The 21,666-nt window shown below is 44.3% G+C and overlaps 1 protein-coding gene across 2 annotated transcripts in view; it reads right to left on the bottom strand.

Moving 5' to 3' along the window:
- Positions 1-21,666, bottom strand: part of MAP2K5 (mitogen-activated protein kinase kinase 5) — a 163,987-nt gene that overhangs the window by 96,829 nt on the left and 45,492 nt on the right. For both annotated transcript variants that reach the window (XM_081965224.1, XM_081965225.1), the window contains exons 9-13: positions 13,946-13,985; positions 8,064-8,132; positions 7,885-7,966; positions 6,980-7,041; positions 3,137-3,185 (exon numbers count right to left, since the gene is read on the bottom strand). In XM_081965224.1, the coding sequence (XP_081821350.1) occupies positions 3,137-3,185; positions 6,980-7,041; positions 7,885-7,966; positions 8,064-8,132; positions 13,946-13,985 (302 nt within the window). The remainder of the gene's footprint in view (positions 1-3,136; positions 3,186-6,979; positions 7,042-7,884; positions 7,967-8,063; positions 8,133-13,945; positions 13,986-21,666) is intronic.

The raw sequence follows: 21,666 nt of genomic DNA on the forward strand, positions 1-21,666 counted from the left end.
TCAGTTGACAAACGGCTGAATCTTGCTCATACGACCATGCAAAACGGTTGTAAGTGTCATAAGTCACCGTTTTCATTGCCACTGTAACTTTGAACGGTCACTAAGTTGTAAGTCGAGGACTACCTATATAGCAATTAACTTGAAAAATTTAAGAGACTAAATATGTCACTGAAATATGATTTGAATGGGATCGATGAAAGGGATCGATCAATCTGCCTTTCTGCTCACAAAGAGGAGCCAGGAAATCAAGTCATAGAAAATGGGAGGCTGAGGGGAAAAATTCCCCAACATTCGAAAGAGGAGGAGACTCAACAAACTTTCAGAATAATCCAGGAAAAGGCAAAGGATGAAAAGGGGGGGAACAAGAAATATATATGATCACTTAACTCAGCTTTGTAAAAGGAAAGAGAAGAGCAGGAAAGATGTCACAATCCAAGTTTCTTAAAGGCCAAACAAAAATTAATCGACACAATGTGAATATTAAGGATCCCACTTTGAGTTCCTGGGGGAAACATGGAACATAAACCTAACACTGAGCTATTTTTACCAGACGATGAAATAAATGTAGCATTGGTGCTTTTTCCTTGCCGTTATGTGAACTGTCAACAAGATTCAAGCCATCTATTACAAAAACATACAGACTGCTTTATTTAGAAAACACAATGTAGTCTCTTCAAAATCATCTTTTAAAAAACAGACTCTCTTCATCATCTTGTATGTGTAAGGAGGAGCATGCAAAATATTTCATCCTCAATTGTTTCAAGGGTGAAACTCTGCAACCACCCTGCCTTAAGCAGCCTGGAAGTGTTTTGAGCTAAAAAGCCGTGGCATTTCCTGGACCTTTTGCATTTGAAACAATTCAGAATGAAATGTATTGCACACCCCACCAGCACAGCACAAATTCCAGAGTTGGAGAAACCTGTACAATACCATCCCCAGTGAGAAATGCAAATGAGCTCATTAGAACTAGCAACACAAGGTTTCTTTTCCTTTCCCCAGGGCTGTGATGGCCAACCTATGCCATATTTGCCGGCATGGCAGCCCTCGGCTGATTTTCGGCTTTCCGGAGGACCAGGGAAAGTCGTTTTCACTGTTCCCAAACTTCCAGTTGGGCCGTTTTTCACCCTCTTCAGGCTCCGGGGGCTTTCTTGAAGCCTGGGGAGGGCGAAAAACGGCCCAATGAGCAAACCGGAAGTTTGGGAATGAACTTCTGGGAAAACATCTGGGAATGTTGGGGAAGGGGGGTTGCGCACACATGCGCAGATGGGTGGGCAAGTGTGAACGCACAATAGCGTGCAGGCACACAATTTTGGCACACCATTAGAAAAAGGTTAGCCATCACTGCCCCAGGGTGTCAAGACTGCTGCCCTGGACCTTGCTTTTTCTAGAGAGATGGCTAAAATGCAAGGCACATATAATCCCTTCCACAGGTTAGGTGGTTCTCCCTCTTCTTGGCAAAATATTCTACCTTGAATGTTTTTCACTTCCATGGTGGAAAAATCTACATGTTTTAGCAGCAGCTGACGGAAGAAGTATGGATTCCCTATGAAAAGGCAACCCTTAGCAAAGAAAAAAAGATCTGTTCTCTCATACACTAGATCAGGGCTCCCCAACCCCCAGTCCATGGACCGGCACCAGGCCTCGGCATGCCAGTAACTGGGCTGTGCAAACAAGCAAAGCCCCATTCATGGGATGCTGGCAGTACACAAAACCACACCCCCTCCGGTCCACAGTAAAATCTCTCTCCATGGAACCAGTGCCCAACAGGTTGGGAGCCACTTCACTAGACCACTTGAGAGTTGCTTTCTATGCCTGGTCAAATGGTTTGGGCAGTGGGCAGCAGGGACCGGTATGGCACTGTATGGCACTGAATGCTGGGCAGCAACAACAGGGGCCAAAAGCTCTCTCCATGCCATGGAAATGTGAAGGCTCCGTTGGATATCGGGCATCTCCCTTCTTGACCACATCAGCACCAACAGCATTTTGGTGTGGCACCAATTATAGAGAAGATGAGAGAAGGCCAACTTTAAGAAGATGTTGGATAGCTATTTGTCTGAAACGGTATAGGGTTTCCTGCCTAGGCAGGAGGTTGGACTAGAAGACCTCCAAGGTCCCTTCCAACTCTGCTATTGTATTATTGTATTGACTCCACCGGTATGGACATGTCCAGCGAGAGGCACTTTCCACTGTGGCCAAGACTGCCTACCAACTAGAAGTCAATGGCTGGCGACCTCACAGGCTTCCAGAACAGAGATGGCAAGACAGCATCAACAAAGATAAGCAAGCCTTGGGGCTGCGCCCTGCAGATGCAACTGGCCATGCAAAGTGGCGTTCAATGATCTGAAAAGCGGACCCTACACTTGCAGGAATACTCTAGGAAGAAGGAAGGAGGAGGAGGAAGAGGAGAAGAAGAAGAAGAAGAAGAAAGCAACTGGGGACTGACAAAAGATCAATTCTCCTCCCCCCCCTCAAGAAGTCTGGCAAGATAAGGAAACAAAGAGAAGAAGGTCTGTACTATAAAAGCTCCAGGAAGATGCCGGGTGACAAAAGCAAGTTCATCTATTATTATTTAATTGGCTAATATTGAATATTCCAAGTACAAGTGAAACCTCATAAAGGTTCTATCTGGAAACCTTATTTTGTTCTGGCTCTCAACCCAGTCTGTCCGGAAACAGATCTTCATAGACCAGGGGTGTCCAAACTTGGGAACTTTAAGACTTGTGGACTTCAACTCCCAGAATTCCCCAGCCAGCCATGCTGGCTGGGGAATTCTGGGAGTTGAAGTCCACAAGTCTTAAAGTTCCCAAGTTTGGACACCCCTGTCATAGACCTTCACTGAGGCAAAGAAAAAAGGCAAAGGAGATAAAAGATGGATTTTACTCCACTAATAATTCCTGACTCTAAAGGGACAGAGCTCATCTCCATTTCAAGGCTGCTGAGCCAGCGCTGTCCAAAGACCTTTCTGTGGTCAAGGGGCCAGCATGACGTCACAGAGTGCTGTTAAAGAGTCAGAGAATGTGTTGCCTTAAATTCCACCACAAGCTGGTTGGTTTTAAGATTTCAAAATTCCTTTCCTGAAATTAAATCTGAGTCGTGACATTCAGTTGAAACATGAAAGAACAAGCATGCAACTCACCTCTATGCAAAATTTTTAAGCTCCATAAATATGTAAGGCCTTTAACAACCTACAAATCAGGGGAGGAAAGAAATGGGTTAATATATTTAATACAAAGATAACATGGAGATGCATATTTTCATTTTCAAGAGCTAGGACTGAAATGCAAAAATTGCACAAGAAAGTAAATAAAACTGCGACCGTCTCATTTCCACTGAGTTGGTTGGTTCAGGACTCAGCAGAGAGTAAATCTGCTTTTCCCTTTGAGGATCCTCTCCATTCTTACCTCGTTGACGTAGCTAAGTCTTTCTAGGGATGTTGGCCACACTGGAAAGTCAAAAGGTTTGGAAGAAGGCAAGAGAAAACTTCTTCCCTGGAATTTTTCCCCCTAGTATTTTTTCTTGCCTTCTTCCAAACCTTTTGACTTGTCCATGAAGTTCAACAGGAGTTGAGCTTTAGTCAAAGAAGCATTTCTCTTTTTTCCTCTTGGAGTCTAGAAACCACCATTTCTCTCTTGCAATAAACTAAGGTATGAGAATAAATCTTCACTTATTTTTTAAAAAATGGCCACCACCTATAGACTTTATGATGGAAAGCAACCAGTCTTATGTTTTCAGAACAAGTTTGCAAATATTTTATTATGAGAGAGAGAGACAGACAGACAGAAACAGAGACAGACAGACAGAAACAGAGACAGACAGACAGAGGGGGGAAATAGTGATATACATAACGAAGAGGTAATTAAGTGCCTTTGCTTTTTACTGCATAATAGTGTAGCAACATGTCAGCTCACCTACATCATGGAAGTAGCATTTTCTTTTTATTACAAAGAGTGACACAATTTGCATGGATTTGCAATGATGGATTTTTAACATTAAATGTAAGAATGCGGTCAAGGTAGAGAACAGAACTCCCACATGTAGAAGTGCAGAGACTCCTTTAGAGGTTGGGTGTATCTGTTGAATGAATGGCTATAAAAGTGTCCTGTTACCTAAATAATAGAGTGATTTTCATTTCTGTGTTTAAGACTGCTTGATAAGAACAGGTCCAAAGATCTCCCACAGCCTCTCAGGCATCGATCAGACATCTCACTATTCATTTACACGAAACAAAAGGACATTTTCCAATCTGGGGCACATACACACAAAGTATTAAGCGTTCAGGTGTTAAAAGAGATGCCAGCAGAGAACAGCTCTTCACCAGGTACTCTAGAAGCTATTGGAGGAACTCGGTATATGGTAGGTTAGATAACAATGACTTGACAGAGCCTTGACACAAGCAGTTGTTGTACCTGCGATCAATCACTCATTTTCTTGACAGTTTAAGGACACATCCAAGGGGGGAGGGGGAGAAAGAACCTACAATCAATATTAGCACTTCAAATACAGTGCAAGGTGTCTCTACATCAAGAATGGAAAGAAAAAAGATGGGTAAAATGGCAAGCAAAACCCAAACCCACGTTAACTTAGGCAAGATACTGATGGGAGATGCTTGGAGCTGGCCCTTCTCTGCTGTCTTTCTTTGCTGTAGCAAATACACAAGGAAATAAATCTAAGAGAAGGCATATCAAGACACATATTTTTGTGGTAGGGTGACTGCAATAGGGTAGGGTAGGATAGGGTAGGACAGGACAGGTTTATTGGCTAAGTATGATTAGACACACAAGGATTCCCCCCCCCCCCCCCGGAGAATAAGCTCTCAGTGTACATGTAAAACAACAAAGTAATAATAATCCCAATAATGATACCAATAAGAGAAGGTAGCAGATCAGATGGGAAGGGTAATAGTATTACAGCCCTACTACATCGGTAAATATCCTTAGACATAATACAGCATTGTGGGAATTAGCTGTTCAGCAGAGTGATGGCATGAGGAGAGAAGAGAAAAAACCTGTCCTTGTGTCTGGTTGTTTTGACATGCAATGCCCTATAGCGGCGTCCAAAACGAAGGAGCTGGAACAGTTTATGTCCAGGATGCGAGGGGTCTGTATATATTTTCTCAGCCCTCTTTCTAACCCACACGGTATACAGGCCCTCAGTGGAAGGCAGGCAGGTTGCAATTGTTTTTTCTGCAGTCCTATCTGTTGGAGTCTGTATCTGCTCTGTTTGATAGCTGTATCAAAGTAGACACTTATAGAAGCAGTACAGATGGCAGACTCTAAAGCAGGGGTGTCCAAACTTGGGAACTTTAAGACTTGTGGACTTTAACTCCCGGACAGACACTGGTCCTGCGTCCGCTTGCGCACATCGAATGATCAGGAGGCCATCACCCCGTGGGTGCATCATCAAGCCATTCTTGTGGCTGGGAAGTTTTTTGGGCTATAGTTCAGCTGAAATTTGTTTCCCTGTAACTCAGGGGTGTCCAAAGTTGGGAACTTTAAGACTTGTGGACTTCAACTCCCAGAATTCCCCAGCCAGCTATGCTGGCTGGGGAATTCTGGGAGTTGAAGTCCACAAGTCTTAAAGTTCCCAAGTTTGGACACCCCTGCTCTAAAGCAAGTACAAATGAAAGAGTCAAAAGCAACTGGAAAGGTTCTAATGCTAAAATAAACCTCAAGTAAATGTAGTTTAGAATTCCTGGATTCTCTTAGCATTCCCTTCTCGGGTCTGTTTGCCAAAATCCCTCTCACCGATATGCTGTTCACTGATGGGGGTGGGAGGGAGGAGAGGATTAAATTGTCCCACTCAGCCTCTGTCACCCCAGCAACTGGATGGGGCTTCTCTCTTAGAATTAGAGAGTCCTGGCCATTTCAAAATATAAGTCTTGATAGGCCCTTATTCTGAGTTCATGCCTTAAGATTTGGATGCGTGAGAGCCTTTCCTTTAAAGTCCGTTTGTCAAACAGCGAGCCAATTCATTGCACACTAGGAATTCTTTGCCTGTAAAACATTTAAAAGACGCCACCTGAAATTCTATCTTGTCAGAGTGCACATGATCCCAAGAAGTAGGAAGTCTTTTTAGTCAAATGAAAGTTACAGGCGTAATTATTTAGTAAGTTGCAAATTATCCCAACAGGAAAATGAAACACTTTTCAGCTCGCTGAAACAGGCCACTTGAAAATCCCCAGGCTCTCCCACACCACGAGAAACCACATTGGGCTCAAAAGTAAAGCCACTTGGAACTGTTCCAGAGGGAGCGCATCTGATGAAAAGATGCTCTTTGCGCATGCATCTGAAGTGCAGAGGATGAAGCCGAGCTGTGAATTACAATGAAAGTAGACTAAATAGCTGTCTGCGTTAGATTAAAGGGTTTCAGTTGTCAGCTTGATGTATAATGAGTGTGGAAAACAGGAATTTAATTAAGTAGTGCATTACAGAATAACTCTGATATGCTTTAAACCACTTAAACTATCAAAGCCTGCCTCCGATTTAGCCATTGTGCAGCAATCCCCTTCTCTCAACGGTCAACCGGGTGTCCGTTCTTTTGGCCTTTGTTCAGCTCCCAAAGACGATGGTGCGCTCGCTCCAATTTGGTCAATTGTGCTTAAGAACACCCTGCACCGTGTGCAAAGGCACATGAGGCAGAATCGGAGCATTTTGCCCTCTTTACCCCAGAAATACAAAGAGTCTTGTGGCATCTTGAAGATGGTTATATAGTGTATGCTTCTCTGAATTCAAATACTTTCGTTATATGCTTGTATTCTACCGAAGCTTAATCCATGCTGCAATCGATCGATTTGCTTTCCAAGTATTATAACAGTCTCACATTTCCCCCATTTTTCTTCATTGTTTCCCCCCACCCTCCCACCCGCCAATTGCTTCTACTGCACCTGCACACTTCATTTGGCAACTTCATGATTGTGATTAAGCCATTCCACATTTATTCAATATTTCAAGAACGGATGTGCCCCACCCATGGTACTCACAGCTACAGCTATTCTTCCCAAGACGTGTTCTGGAATTTTTCTGTAGACATCTAAGGAGCCCCCTGCAGGGAGAACAAAATCCGATCAGCTAAAGCTAAACTGCTCTTCTCTAAAAATATCACGTCGATCAGGGGTCGCCAAACTTGGCAACGTTAAGACTCGTGAACCTCAACTCCCAGAATTCCCCAGCCAGCATGGCCTCCAAGATGATTGGGTGCACACTTTGCTGTCCAACCAATTGGTGAGGAATCTGTGGCTGGTTTGCTCAAGAAATTCATCCTGAGGTGAAAGTGCCAAGAAAAGCAATCTTTAAGATTGTCATTACAAAAACCCAACAACCCTTAAACTGCCATTCCAACCCTCAAGAAACATGTAGGACCAAGAAGGAAAATCTGTATTGGTGACTAAAGCTATTAAGATGACGGAACAGATGTTTTGTCAGTTAATACAGAATGCATGGGATTGGGAAATATTAAACCACATATAAACCACCATTTATCATCTACCATATCTAAATTTTCAAAAAATGTTTGTGCAACTCTATTGAAGAAAACAGAACCAAGAAATAACTCTTGCTTGCCTGATGCATTAAGCCTCGTGAATGTTATTCCCAAAATACCCCCTTTAAAAAAAAATCACTATCTGTAGGATTCGCTTCATGACTCTAAGGCAGGGGTGTCCAAACTTGGCAACTTTAAGACTTGTGGACTTCAACTCCCAGAATTCCCCAGCCAGCCATGCTGGCTGGGGAATTCTGGGAGTTGAAGTCCACATGTCTTAAAGTTGCCAAGTTTGGACACCCCTGCTCTAAGGTATAATAAACCAATATTCTTCAACCATTTCCTTTTTTCCAATTCCTTTTATTAAACAATGGTCCTTCACCAATGTTATAGTATTTCACTTACCATCCATAAATTCAGTACAAAGGGAAATCCGGTTTTCTACAAAAAAAGCACCATAAAATCCTATGATGTAGGATGAAGCGCACTGTAAAAAGAAGAAAAAGCAGGTGAAATTATTATTATTTTATAGGAAAAACAGCATGATAAACAGAATTGAAAAGGAAGTGCTGGAAAAGCATTACCTTATAAAGGATTTCTAATTCAGACATAATCTGTTTCTGAAGTTCTAGCGTAATATCTAAAGGAATCACCTGGAAATAAACATAAATATTAAATTATTTATTTTGCTACAGAAAATTGGGCAGCATTGAGCAAGAAACATTATTGTACCATTTCTTTTTTTTTAATGTATAAGCTCCAGTCTGCATTGAGAAAAAACAATCACGTGTTTTCGATGGTACAGCTTTTGTCCTCACTGTTATTGAACGCTGACACAGTTCTTAAGTGAATTTTGCCCCATTTTATGACATTTCTTGCTATAGTTGTTATCACTGCAGTTCTTAAGTTAGTAACGTGGTTGTTAAATGAATCTGGCTTCCCCATCGACTTTGCTTGTTAGAAGGCTGCAAAAGGGGATCCTGTGACCTTGGGACACAGCTACCGTCATAAGTATGGGTCAGTTGCCAAGCTTCTGAATTTTGATCACACTATCATGGGGGATGCTGCAAGTGTGAAAAATGGTCATGAGTCACTTTTTTCATTGCTGTTGTAACTTTGAATGGTCACTGAATGAACTGCTGTAAGTCGAAGACTACTTGTATTACTTAAATGTCTGTATTTGTACCACAAATAATTTACTGGGAACACCTGGAAACTCTGATGATGAGACTAGAAAATGTGAGGATAGATCCCACCTGCTCTGAGGGTTCTCTGTACATGCTCAAGAACCCTTCTCCAATCCTGAGGTAAATGCTTCTCTCCCCCACATGCCATCCCTGCATGGGAAAAACAGGATGCAGGCCTACATTTCTCAGAATCTGGATGGAGATTTCAAGATCAAATACGCTTTGCGGATTCAGCACAGCCAACGCTCCGCTGCAGCTTGACTTCTAATGGAAATTCCTTTCAATCCCTTGCTCACATCCAGCTGATTTCCAAACCTACATTTTTAAAGTATTGATGTCTGTCTAAACAGGGGGAAAAAGTGCACAACCCATTTCTATCAAGAATTTGCTTTAGGGTTATTTATAAAAGTTGCAACTGTAATAGAAACGCTGCCAAGAAAACATTTAACACATTTCTCCAAATCAATAGTCATTTGCCAACAATATTCACTTACATTTTTTTCCCCTGGATGGAAAGCTTAAAACAAAGTAAACTGCTGGAACCGCTGTATCAATTTTACTCCTTCGAGTAAAAGGGAAATTTAACCCTCTCCGGACTCTAAAAGAGGCCATTTCAAAATTTTAATGTTCCTTTTCACTATAGTAAGTTCAGCTTTCCTCCAGACAAGCTTGCCCACTGCAAAACCTTCGGCTGGATATTGATCACAGAAGGCAAATTCAGTATCAGCCACGATAGGAAATGAAGCAAGGAAGCCTGAAAGTTGCTGTAACTTACAGGCATATTGATTTTTAAGAACGCAGCCCCACTTTGTATAAAAGAGAGGGCCACAGCTGCTTCCCCAAATTACAAATTTACATTATATACATCACGTTGTGCTACCCAGGCCGTGTGTAAAAAGTCTCTGTATTAAAAGGCACAGATTAGATTAATAGGTGGAGATTATTAATACTGGGTATTACAGGTACAGATTAGGTGAACAGCAGGAACTGTGAGAGGGATCTTAGTCTTAGTGGATAATCATTTAAATATCAGCCAACAGTGTGTGGCAGCTGACAAAAAAAAGCCAACGAAACCTAGGCTGCCTAAACAGAGGGGTAGACTCAAGATCACACGGAATATTAGCACTGCTTTACAAGGCCTTGGTAAAACCACACTTGGAATACTGCATCCAGTTTTGGTCACCATATTATTAAAAAAAAGGATGTTGGGATTCTGGAAAGAATGCAGAGAGGAGCAAGAAAGATGATTAGGGAGATGGAGATAAAACACATGAAGAACGGTTGCAGGAATTGGGTATGTCTAACCAAGTGAGAACAACAACTAGGGGTGAAAGGATAGCAGCCTTCCAGTATTTGAGGGGCTGCCACAAAGAAGAGGGGAGCAATTTATTTTCCAAAGGTCCAGAAGGCAGGACAAGAAACAATGCGTGGAAACTAATCAAGGAGAGAAGCAACCTAGAACTAAGGAGAAATTTCCTAACAATGAGAACAATTAACCAGTGGAACAGAAGTTGCCTTCAGAAGTTGGGGCTGCTTCATCACTGGAGGCTTCATCACTGGAGGAGATTGGACAACCATTTGTCTGAAATGGTCTAGGGCAGGGGTTCTCAACCACTGTGGGTCGGGACCCCTTTGGGGGGTCGAACGATCCTTTCACAGGGGTCGCCTAAGACCATCAGAAAACACATATTTTCGATGGTCTTAGGAACCGAGACACCAATTTTATGGTTGGGGGTCATCACAACATGAGGAACTGTATTAAAGGGTCACGGCATTGGGAAGGTTGAGAACCACTGGTCTAGAGTGACTCTGGGCCTTCCGCTTGAGCAGGCGGTTGGACTAGAAGACCTCCAAAGTCCCTCTTTTCTGTTAAAGGCAGTGAGGATGCAACTGACGGCATGGATCACACACGGTGCAGGATTAAGGAGCTACTACAGAAGGATTTCTCAACCTTGCATGGCTGCACTCTCCCCTAGCAGGTCAGGGATGTGGCAACCACCTCACCTTTACACCAGTTGCAGCATTCCATGGTCACATGACCACAATGTATGGCTTTTTGGCAGGTTTCCAGGAAAAAAAATGAACATAGGAATGATTCACTTAACGACTATGGCATTCCCTGAACGATGCCGCATAAACTCAAGACTGGTGGGAAAAGGAAGTTTTATAAAATCAGGTCCGATCTCATGAATGTTATGACAGTCATGACTATGATGGAAATTCCAGGCCCCACTGCAGTCGTAAGTCGAGGACTGTCTGTAGGAGGTGGCTGAAAAGAGCAGAGGATTCAAACTGTGGTCTCAGATGATGTGGGTGACGTTGGCCTTTAAAAATGAGGCAAATTCTTCAACGTCTTCTCAAAGTTTGCTAAAAAGGCGCCTGTTTGGGATTACGCGGTTGGGGTATTTGGACTGGCAGGTTCAGAATGCCTGGATGCCCAGCAATGAATCTGAAGATGGTTAAGAAATAGGAAATATAAATAAATACATTTGATTTTGATTACTCTCACTGGAGAAAGAGATCATGGCTCCTATGAATTTGCATTAGGGTTCAAATCCTTATTTCAGTTTATCATTTTCAGGATGTAAAAGTGAATCAGAGACAACAGAAGCAGGGTTAGGAAAAACAGCCCTGCCTGCAACAGGCGTCCTGCCTCCTGATTTAAAATGGCCCGGCCTGATGCCATCCGCTCTGTTAAATAGCCACCAGGCCACAGAAAAGGGGTTTCTCAAGCCGGATTTCACGGAGAAAGGGTTAAACCTCCCCAGAAATACCTGAGCCATTCTCTCTGCTACACCTCCAGGACAAACAAGGATGAGTTGTCAAGTTAAATACAAGCACTCAAGTGACGGAATTATAATTTACTTGGTGCTCAATTTAAATTAGTGAGAGGCTATTAAAATATACAGTATAGCGATGGCAATTCATCACGGGCTGTCATGGATGACTTCATCTATTTGCCGGAGTTGCCTGTGTGCCACTAAAGGGAATGAGAGCAAAATCACAGGTCAAATTAAGCTGCAATTCCATTTTAATTCACTTATTTAATCTGCGGCAATATAATTGTCTTTTACAGTATGTACAACTCAGAGGAAATTTGGGAGTTCGATAGGCAGTATACAAATGATTAATCAAATGGACCATTTAAATGCTAGTTAAGAGCGGAAGAAACTCCCAGGAACTGCAGCCTGGCGCACAGAAGCACAGGTTGGACAGCCGGTGCTTCATTGCTGCAGGGAAGCCTCTGGCATCTAATAAGTCTTGACCACGGTGGTGGGATGGAGGCCTTGGAGAAGATGGCCAGGACCTGGTCCCAGACCCACGTTTGAGGTTTCCTCCACCCTGATTTCTTACACTTTTAACACGATGTAATGGATTTTTTTATTGCCATCTATAAATGGAAACAATTTATTCAGGGGTCAAAGAGCCCCACCTAAGTATATGCAAGAGGGAATATTTGAAAGGATTTAGAGCCACTGACCATCAAATGCAAGTAGCCCTCGACTTATGTTTAACAAAAGTCCTCCTACGTCCTTTCGTTCAGAGTTACGTTGGCACTGAAAAGCGACGTATGACTTGTCCTCAAAGTTACAACCATCGCACTATCCCCACGGTAACATGATTGCAATTTGGGCGCTTGGCAAAGGGCTTGCATTGGTGATGGCTGGAGTGTCCTGAGGTCACGTGATCATAATCCCAGCTGGCTTCCAATAAGCAAAGCCCAATATTGACATTTTGGTTCTCACCACCCCCTGGGGCACAAAAATGGGAGTGATCAGAACCTTACACCGCCAGGCTGAAGGTCTGCCTACCATCAAAGATGGGAAAGACATCGATTCCCTTCTTTGTCTGTTCTGGAGGAGCCCCTGCTGGGTCTTTTTTTGGGGATTTGATGAAGGCCCACTTGGAATAAGGGGCTTCCTTAACATGCTTTTTAGCTCTTTCTCTTTTGCTGGTAGATAGACCTTCAGCCAGGTGGTGTAGGGTTCTGATCACTCCCATTTTGTGCTCCAGTGGGTGGTGAGAATCAAAATGTAAATACTGATCTCTGGGTGAGGGTTTTATGTAAACTTCAGTGTTAAGGCTTCTGTCTTCCTTAGTGTGGACCTCACAGTCCAGGAAGGCCAGACTATTTTCCTTGACACCTTCTCGTGGGAAATTGATCTATCTGTCTACAGAGTTGGTGTGTTTGGTGAGGGCTTGCAATTCCTGTGTTTTGTTCTTGACCCAAGTATCACCCACATACCTACACCAGTGAGTGGGTGGAATTCCTGTGAAGGAATTTAGGGCTTTGGTTTCTACCTCTTCCATGTAGAGACTGGCCACAATGGGGCACACAGGTTAACCCTCGGCACAGTTGTGTTTTTGTCTGTAGAAATCAAAGCAACTGGCTCAAATTTATGACGGTTGGTGTATTCTGGGACCACGTAATCAACTTTGGTGACCTTCTGAGAAGGGGAAGCCAGATTCACTTCACAATCTGGCTTCCCCAACTGTGTTACCAACTTAACAACTGCAGTGATTCATTAAAAATGTGTCAAGAAAGGTAAAAAAATGGGACAAAATTCACTTAACAATTGTCTCGCTTGTCAAAGAAATTTTGGGCTCAATTGTGGTTGTGTATGCAGTAAAAATATTTGGGGATGGTAAAAAATGAATCTTAAGAGGAAGCAATTTTAAGAAGAATTTGTTCTTCTACCAGAGCACCACGATGAAGGAGAAGAATTTGGCAGGGAATTATTTGTAATTCTGAGTCAGAAAGAAGTTGGAGAGACAGGCATCAGTCCTGGAGCAGGCCTAAAAGCCTGAGCTTCCATTCTTAAGTCTTTTAAGAATCTTAATTTTTAAATTCAATCAAGAGGAAAGGGGAGAAACCACAATTTAACAATCTGAGAAAACTTATGGGATATACTGAGATGCTGACTTCAGGTAGTTAAATAATCACACCATCAAATTAAAAACTGCACTGGAGAAAGCCCCCCTGAACACTTGTAGAGAATCTGTAGCGGTGTTTTTTTTTTAATGCTAATATAAAGCCACCATTGTCAGTTCTGCAAGAGATTAAAAGTCTTCCCTGCCGGTATTCCTCTCAGGACCAAGTTGTACAACCAAAAAAAAAAAAAAAGGAGACGAGATTGTCTTGTACTTCCTCACTTATAAATTGTGCCCTTCAGTCTGGATGTGTGTTCACTGCAAAAATTGGCTTCCTATAATAAAGTCCTGGAAAAAGAAGACTGAGGCAGGGGAATCTTTTAAAGCAGATTTGTGAACAAACTTACCTTTACGGCTAGTATTTTCCCACTGGGGACGTGGTTTGCTCTGCATCCAAAAGAGAAGACAGTCAGTTTAAACTAAAGCAAAGAAAAACCACGGTCATATTTTAAGTTTTACGTGATGCTTGTTAAAGTTTCTAGCTAATGGCATCCCTGAGCAATTGAAGTTGTATGCTCGAGTGATATATGCAACCAGCCCAGTTCCAGTGAAGCCGGCAGTTCCTGAGCAACAAACAATCCTGCGTAATGTGTGACTTATCAAGCTGAATGAAGCCTATCAGCCATGTTAGCTGAGTAGCTAACAACTCCTCGACTCTCCCATTCCTGCTGTCTTTGCAGAACAAATGGCCCAGGGTAGACATGACATACTTCAGAACCAGCGGTGAGATTCACTTAGGTTTAACATCAGTTCGCAACTGTGAGCGTGGGTGGGAATAAATTGCCCATCCGCAGTTGGCCGCTACTAGTTCGGGCGAACCGGCCCGAACCAGCTGAATATAAACCTCTGCTCAGCACAGAAAGTGAGGACCAACTTAAAAAATTATCCTTGCTAAGCTAGTTCTGGGCCATCAGAACATGTTGTGTCCGTAAGGCGGACCTCTCTCACCATAAGGAAATGCCCACAGAGCCAACGGGCTGTTTCTGTCTTCTCAGCTGAATCATGGAATCCAATTTGGAAGTGGCCATTGCGGCACTCAAGTCAAACTCCCTGCTTTGCGCGGGGATCCAAATTAAAGCATCCCGGACAGACACTGGTCCTGCGTCCGTTTGCGCACATCGAATGATCAGGAGGCCATCACCCCGTGGGTGCATTATCAAGCCATTCTTGTGGCTGGAAAGTTTTTTGGGCTATAGTTCAGCTGAAATTTGTTTCCCTGTAACTCAGGGGTGTCCAAACTTGAGAACTTTAAGACTTGTGGACTTCAACTCCCAGAATTCCCCAGCCAGCTGGGAGTTGAAGTCCACAAGTCTTAAAGTTCCCAAGTTTGGACACCCCTGCTGTAACTTAAAATAACTTTCACGTCCTTCACTCTGCAACAAGAGAGCACAAGTCTTGAGTTCTCTTTGTGAAGGATCCTTTCAGGCATTGGAAGAGGGCTCCCCACGCCTGTTCCTCCTGAAGGCTAAGCATACCAGCTTCCTAAGACTCAACTTCTGGTCCTCTCGTGATCCCTGTTCCTCTTCCAAGGCCTCAGACTAGATCTTAAAATGTGGTTAGTGCCCAGAAGTGCGTACAGTACTCAACATGAGACCCAGAAAAAAGTAGAATGAAATGGAATGATGACTTCACACAGTGTAGAAGCCACACATCTTGGAATGGTATTTGATCATTTTTGCAGTTCGTTTGTCCTACTGACTCCATTCAGTTTTGTAGTCAGCTACCATCCAAAGCTTCTATTGGAAAACTATGTATTCTTCATTCCAGATATAGGGAAGCCATGCATCTGACTCTTGCCCTTTAATGAATTTTAAATAGTCTCCTCCTCTAAAAAATACATTGCAGAGAAACAAAAATTACTGGTCGTCACAAATGGAATTTTAGTGTCAAAAATTAGCAATCTGTTAAGTAAATCCTAAAAAACACGGTAAGAAAAATAATTTCAGAGCAAGAATGAACTTTCCTCCAGGGATTACTGAGAGGCTGATGGTGGAGAGAGCAGAGTCATTACATCAGAGGAAGTAAAATGAAGCCTAAACTATGATCAGTGGCAAAACATTTTGACTTTCAGATCAGCAGAACGCTAACAAAGCAGGCTGCTGAGAGAGCTCCGTGCTTAACGTCTGTTAGCTTAATCTGTCCTGCACCGGGCAGTTTGGCAACTTAATTAGCTTGTCAAGAAATCCGATCTTTTCGTCCCCTCCCTCCTCTCTGAAGGGGAGGGGTGGCCTCTTGTTTTCAAGTGAATTAAAAGGAAAGACTTGATGATTTAATTATGATGCACGCCAAGTCATCCGTGGAAGTTTGGGTTAAATTTCCAGCCAAGAGCAGTACCTGGTTTGGTTTACAGAGCATTGACACTAGCAATTTAACATTTAATTATCATTGTGGAAGGGATCACAAAGCGGATACTGTGCCCGAGGGGCGCAGAGCACCCCTGGATTCTGCAAGCAACACAACTCGCTGGAAGAAGAAAGTAAATGGGCTTATTCCAAGCCGCCACGACATTTACCGCTGTCTTGACCTTCTCCAGCGCATTATCCGTAAAGTGATTAATGGAGTCTGAATGGGAACTTTGGTTACTCGGAAAGAAAACTGGACACCTTAGCAAGGCTTTAATTAACAGCAAACTCTTCCAGGTCGGCTGCAGCTCCTGCAGTAATTACCTGTCCCAGTAAACCTGCTGGAAAACACATTCAGTCCTAACTGAAGGACCAGAAGTTGACGTTGGGCGTTTAAATTATGAACTTGCTCTCGTGGTTCAACTACCCACCCCAAACTAGAGTTACCCAGAAGATTGCTCTGGTGCAACAATCCCACGCCACTGGCTTCCTTGCATTGGCTTCCAGATCAGAATACTGAATAATAGACTTGGAAGGGACCTTGGAGGTCTACTAGTCCAACCTGTCAGTCCTGGAAGCCATCTTTTAATTGAGCCTTCAGGCCTGCCACATTTTCCACTGTGGGAAAACGGGAGGGGGGATTATATGGAGAATGGGTGATATATAGTTTAAATCACATTCCTTTCTCAGAGAGTCAAGGACATCTTGCCCTGCAGCTACGATGATGTAACTGGGAGGTATCTCCAGTTATGGATGGTGCCCGATTGGGCCATAGGATGGACATGGGGGTGCTGGGCAGGGACTTGGACTTTCGTTTGGGTGGGGAAAACCTGGAAGCTTTCAGATTCGGGTTTTCCCAGATGAGCCAATATAACATCTCTAATAAAATGGAACTTTGAGGAACTTCAAGCCTCGGAGTCTTCTTTCGTTGGGGCTGTTGCTTGTATCCCTGACACAACTCTTTGCTTCAGCAGGAGACTCTATACCACGGGTGTCAAACTCCTGGCGTCCCATTGCCATCACGTGACATTTTCCCCTTCACAGAGCTAGGGTGGGCGTGGCCTGCACATGACACATTCGGCCCGTGGGCCGCCCGCTTGACACCACTGCCCTATGCCTTTCTGGACAAATGACTGTCCTCTCTCTTCCTAAAGCCCTCCAGTGAAGGAGATGGCCGATGATGCAGTTATGGAGACCTACAGATACAAGGGGGTGGGCGGGCTGCTTCCCCTAGCAAAGCAAGCAGGGAGAAGAGATTCAGAGCCTCGTGGACTGTAGCAAGCAATGGAGCTGCATGGCTGATACACTTTTGGATGGTTTCCATGCTTGCAGTATTAATACAGCCCCTCCTTGAGGGAGACGGGCCATCAGAAACAATATAGTTAATAATGTAATATAATATAATATAATATAACATAGTAATGTAATATAATAATGTAATGTAATGTAACGTAACGTAACGTAACACAACACAACACAACACAATACATCCTTGGTGAACCTGCTGCAAGCCAACCACCAAGCTCAGACAGCACCAAGGGCTCCACAATTTGAGCTACAGATATTTTCTGTATACCCTGAGTTGCAGGTATTTTCTTCTACTGGAATATTAATAAGATGAAAATATAATTTGTGACAACTACGGACTGATTACTCCAAGTATATAAAAGCCAGGAAAGGTGAACAGATCCTTCGAGGGAATGTGGGGTATGAAAGAAATCACTGCCACAAAGAAAGCAGAGCTTCTGTGAAATTAGAAAGGCATCTTCTAGTCCCTGTTCCTGTGAATCTCATTCATTCATTCATTCATTCATTCATACATACATACATACATACAGTACATTCATTCATTCATTCATTGTCAATGGCCACCCATCTTACCTCAAGGCAACTCTTGGCTCTGGAATGAAGGGAAAAGGGGAGAGTTCCTGTTTCCACAAAGCATTTGGTGGGTGGGGCACGCAGCCGTAGCAGTACAGCTCAGGTAGATTTTTAAAATCCCTTTCTTAGTATGAACCAAGCGTAAGAAAGGCCATTTCCCCCATCAGGAAAACCACGGCACAGAATTCTCTTGCCAAAGGCTACCCATCGGGGTCTGTTCTGCTGAGCCTTTTCTGCAAGGAAAAGAACCGCTTTAAGCAGCACTGGCACAATTGTGTCCAATATTTTATTAAGCGTGACTATTGCCCACGTCTACCAAACGCTACTTGGCATCCAGGAAGGTCCCCTGTCTGTTGGGCATCCCTTGGAAGGCTCAGAGGCTTCTCTGCAGGGCCTTCTGAGGAAGCAGTGTGCCCAGAGGTGGCAGGAGAGCTATTTTGGGCATTGAAAGACAGGCGGTGGGATGCAATGCATGCACACTTCGTGCGAGCAAAACCTGCCACGTTTTCCCTCCCCTCCCCTCCCCCCTAAGAGGAAAGGTACAACAGGATAGATCCACAAGCAGGACTGGTGTAATAGACAAACTGATGAAAGCTTTTTACTTCTATGGCTTCGACTGCAAACTGCACTTAAAGGCCAAGAATGTTGGTGGCTTAGGCAGGGATGGCTACCCTTTTTGTCCTTGCGTGCCAAAAGGCTGTGCATGCGCGGGGGCAGCCCACATCCAGAGTGCAATGCGTGCGTGACACAGACCCCTGCCATGCACCTCACCACCCTGCCTGCGTATGTGTGTGACCTCCTGCGCTCCCCCCGCCCCCTCTGCGTGCACCCGACCCCCTCTGCCCCGTTTTGGGCCTAGCAGGCTTCCCTGAAGCCTCCTGGGACCAAAAATGGGGGGGGGCACCGCCACCCCCACCCCAACGCACAACCCCCTGTGCTACTGCGCATGGCAGAGACCTGAAAATCAGCGCATGCAGTGGAGCTGAGCTGGGCGATGGCTTGCATGACCACAGAGAGGGCTGTGGCACGCGGGGCATAGGTTCGCCATCACGGGCTTAGAATAAGCTGAGTCCCTCGAAGATGGGCGGACTTCAGTGCTGGCTGGGGAACTCTGGGAGTTGTAGTCCACACAGCTTCAAGGAGCTGAGCTTGAGAAACACTGGTTTAGAAAAACCATCAGCCTGGAATTGCAGGAGGTCCTCGACTTACAACTGTTCTTTCAGTGACTAGCAATGGCACTAAAAAAGTGACTTATGGTCATTTTTCACACTTATGACCACATCCCCAAGGCCACGTGGCCAAAATTCAGGCGCTTGGTAACCGACTCACATTTATGATGGTTGCGGTGTCCTGGTGTGTTTGTGTGTGTGTGTGTGTCTGTGTGTTTGTGTGTGTGTCAAGTGCTCCCCTTTTGCAACCTTCTGAGAAGCAAAGTCAATAGGGAAACCGGATTCATTTAACGACCGTGTTACTGATTTAACAACTGTGTGATTCACTTAACAACTGTAGGAAGAGAGGTTGTAAAACGGGGCAAAACTCACTTAACAAATGTCTCGCTTAGCAACGGAGGTTTTGGGCTCAACTGTGATCGTAAGTCGAGGCCTAGCTGCGCTCCCAGCACTGAGGTAAAGGTTGGGTGCTTCTTTAACCAGATTGTTGAAAGCAGGCCTGAGGGAGGGGTGAGCCAAAGGAGGCCCCTCTCCCGATTAAAGCTCTTCTTCTTCTTCAATGAAGGGCCAGGGAGCATCGGGGGATCTCAAGCCCCAACGTTCGGAAGACAAAGAAGGAACGGGAAATGGGGAGCTGTGGAGGCCTCTAGCAAGCGAACACCTTCCCGATCATCTCCGGCGTTTGTTCTGGATGCCACACGCTATGGTGGGCAGCTGTTGCCTTGGCTCCATGAAGCATTCCTCCCCGAAAGCCCTCAGTGCTCAGAAACCCCTCAATCTGACACACATGGAGGCCGGCCCTGCCAACTCCGAGCGGAGCTTTTGGTGAATGGAAAGCCCATCCATCTCGTTCCGGAGATGTTCAGTGTCTCTAAACATTACACATTGTGCAAAGACAGGAGGGTCACCAGCTGTAGATGACCTGCAGCAAACCATACCCAGACTCCGTTCCAGGCCTTCTCTGGGCAGATTGGATTTAGCTCCCCGCTAATGGCCAGAGTTTGAGAGTTTTAAACAGCAATATTTCCATGTTACCGAAACGGCCGTGTGAAAAGGAGGAGAGGTTTCCAGAAAATTAGCACTTTGACAGTTGTTGCCTTCTGTAATAGGCGAGCCCATTAGCTGACTTGCTGGCTGTTAAAAAAGGACATTCAGAAGTGAGCAGCCTCATTGGACCTCTGCTCATTCAAAGCCACAAGCGATGCCAACCTGCCTTCTCTCCAAAAATCCCACCACAGATGCTTGAATGATGACCACAAAATGATTCATTATTAACTTGAAGGCGCCCTCTGGCCACAGGCTGTTTGCCTCTAAAATGGACTTTTCCAAGAATGCAAGAGCAATACCCCCCACCCCACCCCGCAAAGGGCGGCAAAATAAAGAGAGTCCTGATGTAACAGACAGCCCCATACTGGGGAGGGGGGGAGCAGTGGGGAGGAGAGGACCCCAAAAAGAGGAACAGAGGTTCTAGCCTAGAATCTCAATCTGCTTCGTGTGTTCTCGACATGGAGTTTTTAAAGCATAGAGTGGTGATGCAGGGTGATTATTTCTTATCAAAGGAACAGGGTGATATGCCCACAAACTACACACAGTCCTGCTTCTTTGCCAAACTTGACAAGAAGATGTTGCAGAATGTTTCTTGAGATGCCAAGAGGCTAGGTTAGCCACACCACAAGGGTCTTGCGATCTCAATTCGGCGCACATCAAGGGGACTTGCAATTGTCCTTGCTTAATCCACAGAGCTAATCTCCGTGCAGGACAGGAGAAAAAAAGGCCTTAGATCAAATTTTGTGAGGTTGTCTTATGACGTCTCCTTCTGTTCCTTAGCAAAACCCCTCGTTTATTTTTCAATCGAGAACAACTTAACTTTTTGCTGAATCTTCAGGAGGAGGAGTACAGAGTGCAACAAAACAAGTTTAATTTAAGAATCAACCAGTTTCTAATTAAACTGCCATAGGCAGCTGGTTGGATAAGTTTTAATCAGTTTCAGTCACCTATTGATTGGGATGCTGAAGCTTAAAAATTAGAAGTAAAAGTAAAAGATGATTTGGGAATTGCTGCATCTCAGAACAACAGTGCAGCCCTCGGTAAATAACTCCTCTTTTAACCATCAGCTAAATGAACACTTCAATACCGCAGCACAAAGTCTTCTGCAAAATTACTTTAACTAACAAGCAGAAATTTATCAGCTTCAGCCAAAATCAATGCCGAAATCAATTTGAACACTGGTTGTGTCTAAAGGGGCTCATTGGCAATTTACGGAAATTACACCATGTAAATGTCTGTGCTTTAATTGAACAGTTTCATCAACCAGGCCGTGATTGCTGTCCATTTATTTATTTTCTTTCACCGTGGCACTTCTTCAACAGAAGCGATGGGTTTTGTCAAGGCGAGGGGAGACACTTCGTCTTCATTTTATGCACTTCTGTGCGTAACCAGTTTTATGAGCTGGGCCACCAAGGTACAGCTGGGGTCAGTGGAAACAAGGGAATTGTAACCCCTGGTCCGACTTGCTTAACCTGTAACGACGCTCCCTGCAAATTCTGGGGGAGGGTGACTCGTTAGACCAGGGGCCTCCAACCTTGGCACCTTTAAGCCTTGCTGGCTGGGGAATTCTGGGAGTTGAAGTTCCCCAGGCTTCAGGTTGCCAAGGTTGGAGACCCCTGCATTGGACAA

The sequence above is a fragment of the Natrix helvetica genome (assembly GCF_964273705.1).
Source record: "Natrix helvetica genome assembly, chromosome: 12".
Taxonomy (NCBI): domain Eukaryota; kingdom Metazoa; phylum Chordata; class Lepidosauria; order Squamata; family Natricidae; genus Natrix; species Natrix helvetica.